We start from the raw sequence: 12,842 nt of genomic DNA on the forward strand, positions 1-12,842 counted from the left end.
TGTGATTTATTCTGCTAGAGGAAATGATGACATTCATTACAGACATCAGCAATAGCATCTTTAAATGCACGATGGAGAAAAGCCCACAGTGCACTCAGGTGACACTTCAGAGACAGCAGGAGTGATCTTCAAGAGAAAAGATTAGGATCTCACTGCCGTGAGGTCTTTCAGGCCAAGACACAGGAGCTTGTGAATTCTGATTTATTCAATTAGGATATGGTGTTCTTGGTAAGAAAAGACCCAGAACTATCCACATTGATCAGTTTCTTTCAGGAAAATCTGCTCAAGTTCACGGATCACCAGCATGAAAGGTGTTTATCTTTCTTAGGAAAAAATTATAATTCAAGGGCCTGAATCCTTATAGATAAAGCTGGGGTCCAAATGCTGCTATCTTCCTGCCCCAAGACACCTACACTCTTCTGGCTTCCTCCCCAAACCTTGTGCTGTATTTCCTCTGAGCGAAACTCATAGGCGAGGCTTCAGTTCACATGAATATCTTGAGAAAGGCTGTCCTCAGAGATATATTCATCACAGTGCGATGCGGTCACGCTGGTCTGGCTCTTCCAACAGAGCAAGGAAAGTGGACACACTGCCTCTCACCTTACAGGAGGGTGGAAACACGCTCATTGCAAGGCCAACATCCACATCTGTGAGATCAGCTCTCCTGGTTCCTATGCAAAGAAACAGGACTGCTGCCCTCTCCAAATCCTACCACTGTTCTCAAAGGGTGTCCTTGCCCTCTATGATGAATTACTTTTAAAAACAGCACAACTGCAATGTGACCACAGTTCATGACACTTTAATATCTGTCTTAAGATCTCATTTTTAAACATTCATAAGAGTGTGTACATAATAATTTTTGTTTTAACACCATTTTGGAAATTAGAGGATGGCATGCATACATATAGACTTGAAGGATTTTAAATATATAGACATTTAAACAAAGGAGAAACACGAAGTTGATAGAGAGTTTTTCAGGACAACCCAAAGCACAATTGCTAGAAATTTCCAATGAATTCATTACTTAGCACCAACTACTCTATTACAGAAATACTATATGTTCACTGAAATCTCTCCTCAGCAAATTATCAAGAAAAATACTCGATTCTGATTTGAAATACATCCAGTTTGACAAACTGTAAAAACTAGCAACTTTTTATGAATGTTCATAATAAAAATGGGAGTCAAATTTAATACTTCACTGTTTCCTTTTCCTGAATTCAAATGACTCATTTATGCCCACCCCAGTTTTAGGATATTAGTACAGAAAGACAGAAATCTATTCAATAAAATATCATTCATAAATAAGGTTGGACATTACAGCACTATTACCCAAAGAAATATTTCCTACTCAAGACATACTTCCCCTCCAAAAACATGCAGACAATGAAAAACACAAGTTATCCCTAAGAGCACACCACTGACATGTCACAGCATTAAATGGCACATCCTCACACAGGCAAAATTTATTGGAAGAAACTATTATGGTGTAATGATAGCGAACTAATTTCTAAACATAAAAATGAGAACTTGTATGCAATATATTCTGAGAGGCAGTCTAGCAAGCAATATGAAACACAGAATGGTTCTGCATGTGACAGTCCTTTTTCATGTTGTTTTTGAGTAGAAATATTGTTCCTTAAGTGATCCAAAATTTTATACTTAAATAAACAGGACAAAATGTCCCTATTAACAGCAAAACAAGGACTCAGCTTTTTGTCTCTCACCCGCGATTCTGGAGGCTAATATTTCAAAAGTCTTGAAAATACATATTTTTCCATCAATTTTCCACTTGGCAGCAATAACAAACTTGTCAGGAATATTGTTTTGGGATCCAACTTCAGGAATATATTGGGAGTGATAAATAAGTTGTCAAACTACATATTCTACCAAACTCCACCTAGTCTGCAGGTACGTGGCACATCCTGAATGTGAACCCTTCGAGGGCTGACTTCAGAAGCCTTTGATCTGGTTTTCAGTGAATGAACTTTCCTCTTTCCACAACTAGTTAAAAAACAAGCTAAGATTTAAACTGTAGCAGAGTGAAACAACGCGATACAGGATGACTTTACCAAACATTTATTCATCGGTACATTTACACAGAAGGCAGCACCATGCATGACACTAGAAACCAATGAAAACTTTGCCAGTGATTTGACTCACAATAAAAAACATTAATGTTTCTTTTCTCTATGTTTAATTTCTAACAAGTTCAAACTACTCTGAACAAAATTATTTTTTAAACTCACCACAAGTATATGAATATAAAAACTACTGAATTACATTTGAAAATGGAGTCAACAGATTTCAGTTGTGCTTTAAACAGAAAAATTCTTCAGATAAAAAATGTTGGAAAACATGTTAAGGCTCCATGCTCCCAAAGGTCAGCTTGTGATGGTGTCCTACGAAGTGCACATGTTGGTGAAATTAGCTGCACCTCTTACTGCTATTGTTAGTAGTATGGTAGCTAAGACAGTTCAGGATCTGTAAAATACTTTTAAGGCTTTTAAAAGGAAGAAATCCTACGTAGACTCCATACAGATTTCTCTTTGATGAGTGTCCAAGATCACTCCTTGAAAATCCATGATAGTGGAGAGTTAGCCAATACAGAAGATACCTGGAGAACCCTTGCCTTTGTTTGCAAGTCTGGCTGACCTCACCAAAAGCTAAGGAGATGAATCAGGTTCCAATAACATGGGATTCATGACTCAGAAAAATATACATCATAATTTTGGTTCAGAAACACGGAATTCTGGGGCTTCAGACCTGTCACTTAATTTCTTTCGTCCAAAATTCCCCCGCACAGATGTTAAGCAGGCGGGGGCAAATGGTTTGTAAGGTGGTTTCCTCTGAAACAACTTCTTTGATTTAAATCACAGTGTTGGCCAGAACGGAAGATTCTGCAGACTGTGTAATGCCAGTTGCTTGAAAATGTGGATACTTAAAAATGGATGTTAATAAAGGTTAAATGTCACTAACACTTACTGTGTGATCCCACTAATCCCCAGAGAGGGCTATTTTTAGAAAGAGGAAATAGCCAAGAACAAAATAAAACTAAAATCATCATGGGATCTTGCGGCTTAGCTCTTTTATTTAAGTGCGTAAGTGTGGCTGGTGACATCTGACATGTTCCCAACTAGAATCTCTCCTTTTTTTGGTCTATTTTTTGGAAGCTTCTCTCCTGAGTTATGTTCCCATAGAAATGAGTCAGCTTCAAAGCTCCTTTTGGACCTACAGTTGCACAGGAGGAATATTCTATGTGAAAATTTACCCTGTCCACATGAAATTAATCATTTCTTAATGTAGTCATCTGGAATTTCAACACAAAGTTCTATCTGAATCATAGCAGATCATGAAGCAGTTACCACCACCTCCACTGGTGTCCAAACAGGGGTTAAACGGATAGAAGACAACCACTAACCAAACAAGATCTGTCTGAGCAATTTTCATGCACCCAGATACTGCGCCCATTAGTAACTGATGGTGCTATCGAGTTTAGCTTAACTGAAATTCAGTGCTTTAATTTCTTATATTTGGTACCTTGCTTTGGTATCTTTTTGTAAGACACTATTTTTTGCAAGATTTCTAACTCTAAGTGGGAAGTGACATTATGAATACTGTTTGTTTCTTAGGGTCAATGACGCTGAAATAGGGACTGACAAGATGAAAGAATTCTCAAATTTTTAAAACTTAAGATAAAAACTCAAATTCAGCACATACATTTCTCAGAGTAAAATATATGAGACTCCTAGTTTCTAGTACAACTTGTAAAAAAAAGTCTTAAAATATCCAAATCATACAATATCAGTTTGGCCTTCCATAAAAGGAATCTGTCACCCCCAGCCCAAAACAGAACCCACAATACATTACAAAGCACAGAGCTGAAAGGGAGGTTACTACCACAGCAGAAGCATCTGGAATTTTAAAGTCCATTACATCTCCAGCAGAGGGAAAGGAAAACAATGCCAACTCTAAAGCAAACTTAGGGCTAATGAGGTCATTACTAACAAAAGCAGGGCACAAGACTAAAGAAAAAGAAGGAATCCTCAACCCATATATACAGCATTTCCAAAGGTCACTAGGTGAATTGGGGGCTTTTGGTTTGTTTTTTAGTTTTAGTTTTTCGCCTTCCTCTGAAGCATCAGGGATTGGAGGCAGGATGCAGGTTACAGGAACTGGTGGACCAATGGTCTGATTCAGTATGGCAAGTCCTATGTTCCTATAATAAAGGGGAAATTACAGCAAATCACTTTGTATGCATACAGATCCAGGGACACATATACTCTCTTTCTCTCTTAAGAGGTCTGAATTTTCAACAATAAAAAAAGCGTTTAATGAAGATTAACTGACACACCAAAACTGGAAAAGTAGGGAAAACCTCACAGCAGTGAGGAGAGTGATTATTAATAAATGAAGGTTAATCTAACTAACACACCATGTGCAATGCCTGTTGTCTGACATGTATGCAATACCTTCAGCATTCTTCCCCTGCTCACACCACATCAAGAAGATCAAACAAAAATGTTGACAAATGTTGCCAGAGAGCTGGCATGTCTTTATTCTACGTGTAATAAAATAAGAAATGGGGAATTTAGCAGTATATCCAAATAAGAAAGCTAGAAGGATTAGAGGAAGAACAACAGAAAATTCTACTAGTCATGTTCACATATTTTTCCGATCATGCCTGGTAGAAAGTTCTTTGAAGGCAGACTGTTTCTCTCTCCTCTTTGCATCTACAGAAAAAGTAAATACAGTGTCTTGCCAACAGCAGGCTTTCCATAAACATACACTGATGAAGAAAACAAATTCCTGTCCCAATGAAGCTTCCTAATGGAGACATGGATTGTATTCAATCTCCATTAAATGAATGGAGTTAAATTTAGGCTTGTGCTTCACATTAGAGGCTTGCAAAACACACCAGCAATCAAAGCATTTTAGGTCACGTGCTATTTTAATCAAAACAGCTTCTTACATTTTAAATTTGACAACTCTCACAAGCTAATCCCAAGATGAGCAACTCAGTAAATCCAACCACTCTGGTGGCAGCAAGTCTTTATTAACTGGATCTGTTAGCAGAGAGCTGAACGGGTGCAGAGCAAGTGCTAATAACCTCATTACCCACTGGGGGCCACACAGACAGAACGGTGCTGAATGCAAACAAAGGACGCAAAACACTGGTTTCAGGATTTTCAAATGAAGCCTTTGAAAAAGTCGAGATGCGATTAAAACAGGGTAACACTTTAGTCCATAACAACCACAAAATGTGAATATTTCATATACACATATCTACGTATTTTTTCCTCTCCCTGTAAACAGTGCTATTATAAAAATATGATCTTGAAATCTTGCCATAAACCTCTAAATTTTGATTAAAAAAAAACCCCAAAACACAGCTTCATTTAACATCTCAGACACGCTAAGAATATCTTGATCACTGGAAAGCATTTCTGTGTGATCCCTTCTTTTTCTCCTTTCCCACGTGTTATAGGATCTAACCCTCACCTAACAAATTCAATGTATTGATTGCTTCTCTTGGCATTAACACTTCCTGAATAATTATAACGAACCTGCTCCTTTTCCTCTTGAAAACATGGGACTCCTTTACATTAATAACCTCTCTGTGAACCAGTAAAAGCATAAACATAAGATGGGACCAACAGGGTTGTACCTGACTCACCCATTATCCTACTGAGCGCAGCATTTCTTGTGGGTGATTCATCAAGACCCTCGAGCCCGCTGTAGAGGGAGTGGGAAATCCTTCGTTCTCTATCATCCAACACTGTTTCAATGGGCAGCTCAGGTCCAGAGGGGCTCCCAGGTGACTTCAGCTGCAGAGAAAGATGGAGAAAGGCCAAGTCAGAAGTGGAGGCCCAGGAGCAGCATGGGGGAATCATAACAACTTGCCCAAGGCCCGCACCCAACTGAGTACCAAATGAACCGGAACTCTTCACCCTGTGCCAGAATAGCTGGTGGTGACAGCTCTGCCTAGTGGCCGGCTTCCTGTGCCACTTTACCCTGTGCCCCCTGAAGCTCTGTCAGAGCCCAAGCACTGGACCAAAAACGTGTATGTTAAAGGCTTTCTTCCAAACTTATCTTGTTGCTTATTTTTTCAGTTTGACGGTTAAGTATCTGTTGAAGTCAGTTTAAGTTACGGTTTAATTCAGAACTTTTTATGACATGCTGCCCTGTGCAACACATGCTGTATCATTATCAAAACAAAAGCTGAAATTTAACTCTGCTTTTTACATTTAGAGTGTGTAAATACAGCTAACCATTAGCACGCCATGGTGTGTGTGCGGGGGAGAATGACCACCTACACTCTAAGACCTAAAGGCCACTTCTTAGCTCAGGTGTCTTCAACAACACCCTGAGCCTCCGTTTTTTCTGCTGAAATTAGAAACAAATTCTATTCTCTCATTGTAATCCTAAGTATGAGAGAAAATAAACCATATAGGATAGGGACCTCCCTGGTGGCCCAGTGGTTAAGATTTTGCCTTCCAATGCAGGAGGTGTGGGTTCAACCCCTGGCTGGGGAACTAAGATCCCATATGCCTCATGGCCAAAAAAAGCCAAAACATAAAACAGAAGTAATACTGTCACAAATTCAATAAAGACTCAAAAACCAAAAAAAAAAAGCTATATAGGATATTGACAATACAGAAGTAAAGATTAAGTATTCTAATGAAGCAGGCAAAGATGCCTATTTCACAAACATACAATCTGCTAGATAAGTGGAGAATATAGGTTGATTCCCATCACTGAGAATTAAAACAGTGAGTGGCATAACAGTTGTGCCTTATAAGTTATGAATTTCATAAAAATAATAGGAAAGAGAAATCTATGCTAGTAAGGCCATGAAACAATAGGGAACAGAACATATAAATACAAATCCTCCCAAAGTGGGCTCCAAGGTTAACCCCGCCTGATGCTTTGGCAAAGGCCTACAGCCAGAGGCAGGGAGGAGTTAGGCAGTGGGGGCAGCGTGGAGGCAGGGGCTCCAGCACAGCAAAGCAAACAGTGCACGTTCCAAACACAGAGGAAACCGCAACCGTGGCTTCTCCATTGGAACAAATTCTTATTTCTGTTAGAAGCTATCATCTGTTTAATATAAATGAGATATTTAATGAAGTTCCGAATTGTAGACTTATCTCGCCCAGTTTGATAAGCACTGGGGAGATTTAATGCATTGAAGGGTCAACACAATTACAACTGCAGGCACGTCAAACTGCAGGAGAATAATAAACGTGCAGTGCTGGTGAATTAGACTCAATAAGGCTTAAATTGTGAAATGAGGATTTGTTTTATTAGTTTTTTTTTTTTTTTAATTGCAGATTACAACCGACAGCTTTACTGAAAAGAAAATTAAATACTCAAGGTCTCGGATATAAAAAAATAAAAGAATATTTTCTGAAAGGACATGATGCCATAATTCCAAGGGACTCTGGGGAGGTAAAAACAAAAATAAACACAGCAAATACCTGATATCTTTAAAAATAGACATGCATGAGTACTTTTAATGAACACAATATTAAAGAGACTCACTATACAAGTCTCAACATGCAAAACCCGCATCCTACACAATAATTTATTTCATCATAAGACAGACAACACATCCTTGAGTTTGCTTAACAAATATATTTAATTGAACTACATAACTGCAATTTTTTAGATGATAAACTCTTTATAAAGCACCTTTATGCGAAACCCCTAAATATCCCGAGAGGCTATTTTAGAATTTTATAAAGTCAAATAAAAATTCCATTTAAAGAATTGTACACACAGGCTTTCCAGAGAAAAACAGTAAGATGCCTGTTCATTAGGAAAGTCATACTTGAGCACTTTCCTGGGAAAGCATCTGCACCTCCCCACCTCCCTAACTGTGTCTAATTTGCATCTCAAAAGACAGATTTAAATGAAGACATCAATGGCCTCCTACATAAATATTTAACAGAAGATACAATGCCTTTTAATTTCTTTAAAAAAAAAAAAACAATTGGAGTACAGAGTTTTGTTTTAAATCTTTTGATGATTCTTTTTGTTGCAAGCAAAGAGTTTAAGAAAGAAGAGAGTATCACATCGGAGGTGGGAGTGGCCACTCCAAGTAAGGTGGTCCTAGAAGAGTGGGTGGCCTTCCTGCAATATGGTTTGCTCCCAGGCAGACCATATATTCTCCTTATATGAAAACCTTATCAAATCAAGCTTAATTCGAAGAGGACACCAAAATAAAAGAACTGCAATTTTCACTTTGTCTTTTCAGCTGCAAAAGAAATGTTCTTCCATTCAACAGAATTCAGTCCCAAGCAGGAGCAGAAGTTTGGGACCCCATCAACTCCAGTGCTAGGAAAATAGGAATGCCTTCTCACCCATTAAAGAGAATTCAGCTCTAGACTGCAACAAGATAACCTATACTGGACATCAGCAAGAAGTGATACAGTCTTTTCCCAAAGGAATGTGCAAGTGCATGCCATGGGCCAAGAAATATCCTACACTCTTTGACCAGTCCATTTATTTCATTTTCCAGTTGCTAGCCTCACAAAGTAAGAAGCTAAGTGAATAACAAAGATTCATGCCAATCAACATTTATCAGAACTTCATTTACAAAGGCATAAACATTGGGAATTACTCCATACCTAAAAACAATGGAAATATAGCATTCTCTTAAAAAGATATGTGGCTTTTATAATCAGGAAATAATAAGTGCTATTTAATAACAAAAAGCTGGATACTGTCCAATGAATATGCTTTATATTATACACTTGGCCTACTCTTCCTGGGAAAAGGTGAAAGATTGGTTTCTTTTTAAAAACGAATACAATATCTATAGGGCTTTGTAAAATCTCATGTTGTTGTAAGCGTGCATTAGCAGGTCAAATCATGTCTTTCCCATAAAGAGAATGTATCCCACCATCTCAACTATAAACAGTGAAAAGCTGGCACAGATACTGCCCTAATCCCCTTCAGCAAGCCTAAAACTGGGTCCGAGTTAGTAATTGGCACGATCTCATTATCTGATATTTCAGTCTTTATAAGCTTATTCTATTTTATCCCCAATTCCTGGCACAGAGCAGGCACTGGGTGAATAATTGGATGAATAAATTTATTTCTAAGTGAATGACTCAGAGTTTCCTTAAAATGGTTTAGAGATATCATACATTTAGGCCATGTGGAAGCAGGCCCTTGAAGCTGAGGACACAGCACAACACCGGAAGTAAAACAAAGCTGATTGAGATTAAAAATCACACACTGTAGAAAGTACTGGTTTGGTCAAAAAGTTTGTTCAGGTTTTCCATACCACTTAAAGGAAAAACCCAAACGAACTTCTTGGACAACTCAATACTAATATCCAAAGGACAAGTTAACACAAAACAATGGATAAAAAGACGGGGTTTAACTTTGGAAAAGAGTGACCAGAGTTTCAGGGCACAGTTCCGGGTTCTGCGTTTATGAAGAACCATTGCTAATGACCTTCATGTCTCCACGTGGTCGAGAGCAAGGACCAGAGTGTAAAGTAAGCCTGGACGCGGCAGACGCAGAACAGATGGCCTACCTGACTTGGGGTTACTGTCCACACTTCCCAACACAGCCAGAATATCAACTGCCCAAACAACACACATGCCATCAGACCCTCTCATGTGCCTAAGAGGGTTGGACACCTTGCTTCTCAATTTCTTAAATTACTTGCCGGCATTAAGCACATCATTTGACCTCCTGTGTTTATTTCTTCACACATAAAGAGAATCATAAATGATACCTTAGGCTCCTTTCTATTCTAATATAGCTTTCTAATTCTAAGAGGATTAAATGAGAGAGAGAATTCATTTTAAAGTAGTCCTTGGTCAGTTCAGTGAGTTTTGACAAATTGATAAATCCATGTAACATACACCTCTCTTTGAATAAAGGGCATTCCCATTACCTTATTAAATTCCTCCCTATTATTTCCCACTCATTCCCAACTTGCTCAAAAGCAACCAATGATATTTTCATCCTAGTTTTCCCAGTTCTAGATTTTCATATAAATTAAATAATGTTAATAATAATATTAGTAACAGTATAAAAAATTAATAATCCCAATTGATATCAGCTTATTCATTGCTATAAAAATGCCTGCTGGGATGATTAACAAGAGCTTATTAAACCTATAGGCCAATTTGAGAGAACTGATACTTCAATGATACTGAATCTGCTAATCATGTATCACTCCACTAATTTTGATCTAACTTAATTCTTCAGCAATGTTTTATAGGAATATGAGTACAGAGACTACCTGCATTGTTCAATTCATCCCAAAGTACTTTACAGTTTTTGATATACAGAACAGGATCAGCTTGCTTTGTGGGAAGACAGGCTTTACTGCAGTGTAAACAAAATGGGTTGAGGGGAAGATCCTTCAGGGAGCTGCAGCACAGAGCCCTGCCAGGTGACTGGGCAGCTGCAGGGGATGGAGGAGAGTAGGGAGGAGAGATTCCAGAGGAGGAGCTGACAGAGACAAGAAAGGCATCTGAGAGGTCAGGATCACCCCAGATTCCCAGCTTCAATTGCAGAAACAGTGGAGCTATTTCTTCGGGGAAGGACAAAGGTAGATGAAGACCTCGAGGAGGAACTCTAGGAGGAAAAAGTAGAGGTGCCTCAGAGACACACCAGTACACGTCTCCACTGAAGAGGGGGGTCTGGAACTAGAATAGGGTCCTGAGATGGTAACATGATCACAGGATTCATCACAACGAACACAGTACCCGAACACCAGGGAACAAAGGTCTCCCAGGGAGCGTGTGCAGAAGACACAGCCTAGGAAATGCCCTGAAGAATACTAACCAATAAAGGAATAGGCAGAAGAGAGCAACCTTAGAGGAGACAGAAGGGCCAGACTGAAGGAGGAGAAAAAAGGAGAGAATTGACAGGAAAGGATTCAAGAACGAGGCAGCGTTCAGACTTCTGAGAAGTCAAGTGGAAGAGACTGAGAAACATCTTCTAGAAAATGTCTCGAATGTGCTGTATGGAAACAAAGAACAGAGACGTGCAGGGAAAGATGTACCTAGTGCAATGAGTTGCCTTTTTTTTTTTTTTTTTTAATCTTTGGCCATACCACACAGAATGTGGGATCTTAGTTCCCCGACCAGGGATCAAACCTGCACCGCCTGCTTTGGAAGCCCTGAATCTTAATCACAGGACTCCCAGGGAATTCCGCAGAGTTGCTAATTTTTAAAGAAAACATATTGAGATAGCACACAGCACTTCCCACATATAAGAGAGGGCAAGGAAAGATGTGACAAAGCACAAAAGATGAGCCTTTTGCAAATTTTCATCTTCTTTAGCTTGAAATTAAGTATGCAAACCCTTGATTTAAAGATGAGTCAGTGAAATAAAGTTCTGTGATACTGTCCAAGGCCGGACTACACAGCTGATGGATAGACCCAGAAGGAGGGAACTTAGCACATTATTCTGGCTTGAGGTTCATGCATGACAAGACATGCTCTGGTTACATCAATATTTACGGTAACATAATTTACACATACCCTCTCAGTAATTCAGGGAGATGTTTCTCCAAAGGTAATATATAATATAAGTACAACAGCAGCAAAATCATGTCTTAAGACTTATGGGAAGCTGAAATGAGCTCTTCTGTCTTCATATAATTCTTTAGTTAAATCCTGTCAGTACAAAAGGCTTTTCACTGGTATTACAAAGAGAACACAGCACTCGTGATAAGATTTTTTTTTTTTATCTAATTGCTTTATAAGCTTACTCTATCCTAAGAAATAGTAATAACCAGCAATGTATGAAAGTGATACCGTAAAGAATATTGAATATTAAAGTCTATTACTGCCTACTGCCGCTGTTCCCTTACTTATATCATTTTCATTCACATAAATTCATATGCAGAAGTGAATGAGACACAAAGATATTGCAGTGGGATTTCAATTCCATGCTTCTTATAGGGCGACAGGGGATCAAATCATTGCCTTTATCAAAATATTTTCAGGCTAGTACAGGTTTGTTTGGGGAACAAGAGGGATCCCCTGAACCAGATGAAAGCACGTCCAGATTCAGGATGCTGACCTTGGGTCTGTTTCTCACAGTCTAAGTGCCCATGTAATGTTTCAATGCTTTTCTCTGAAGGAAAACTTTGAGAAGGTGATAACAATATGATATACTGTCCAGGAGAACATCCAAGGATGGAACCCCGCCAGTTCTTTTTGTTTGTTTTTTATTTGCACTGGGTTTTAGTTGCGGCATGTGGGATCTAGTTCCCTGACCAGGAATCGAACCCAGAACCCCTGCACTGGGAGATTGGCGTCTCAGTCACTGGACCACCAGGGAAGTCCCCCAGTGTTTTTATTCACCGCTCTACCCCCAGGATCTAACACATTTTCTCAATGAGCATCTGTCTAATGAATACAATCTTAGGGAAAATCAAATTCTTCCATTTTTTAAAAAGACCTAATAAAGAACAATGTGTCTTGTGAACTAACTGTGGAGATAGCTCTTTACAGGACTTAACGTTTAAAATATCAGTGAATGATTTGGAAACCAATAAAAATAACCATTCAAGAAAATCAATCCAGTAGCCTAGTCTGAGGGACTAGCATTTATATTTAAGAAAGCAAATGTTTTACTTTCACAGTTTTTCACTATGAAGTTTCTAGTTAAGGTGACACTCTTCTCTTGCTGTCGTGGAAATTAACTTGTTAATTAACATTAAGTCATTCTTCATTTGGAAAATAAAAATGCAAAAGTAAGTCTGTGGTCAATAATTTTTCAAAAATTGGTCACCTCTCCACTAACTACCCCCTGAGCTCAAAGGTATGTTGCAAAATCCAGTTGTATTAACCAATTGGATGAGC

At 38.7% G+C, this 12,842-nt stretch overlaps 1 protein-coding gene across 32 annotated transcripts in view; it reads right to left on the reverse strand.

Annotated features, from left to right (window-relative positions):
* PARD3 (par-3 family cell polarity regulator) overlaps nucleotides 1-12,842 on the reverse strand; it is a 579,687-nt gene that overhangs the window by 210,512 nt on the left and 356,333 nt on the right. For all 32 annotated transcript variants that reach the window (XM_044928208.2, XM_044928201.2, XM_044928194.2 and 29 more), the window contains one exon: nucleotides 5,678-5,828. In XM_044928208.2, coding sequence (XP_044784143.2) covers nucleotides 5,678-5,828 — 151 coding nt within the window. The remainder of the gene's footprint in view (nucleotides 1-5,677; nucleotides 5,829-12,842) is intronic.

This window comes from Bubalus bubalis, chromosome 14 (genome assembly GCF_019923935.1).
Source record: "Bubalus bubalis isolate 160015118507 breed Murrah chromosome 14, NDDB_SH_1, whole genome shotgun sequence".
Classification (NCBI taxonomy): domain Eukaryota; kingdom Metazoa; phylum Chordata; class Mammalia; order Artiodactyla; family Bovidae; genus Bubalus; species Bubalus bubalis.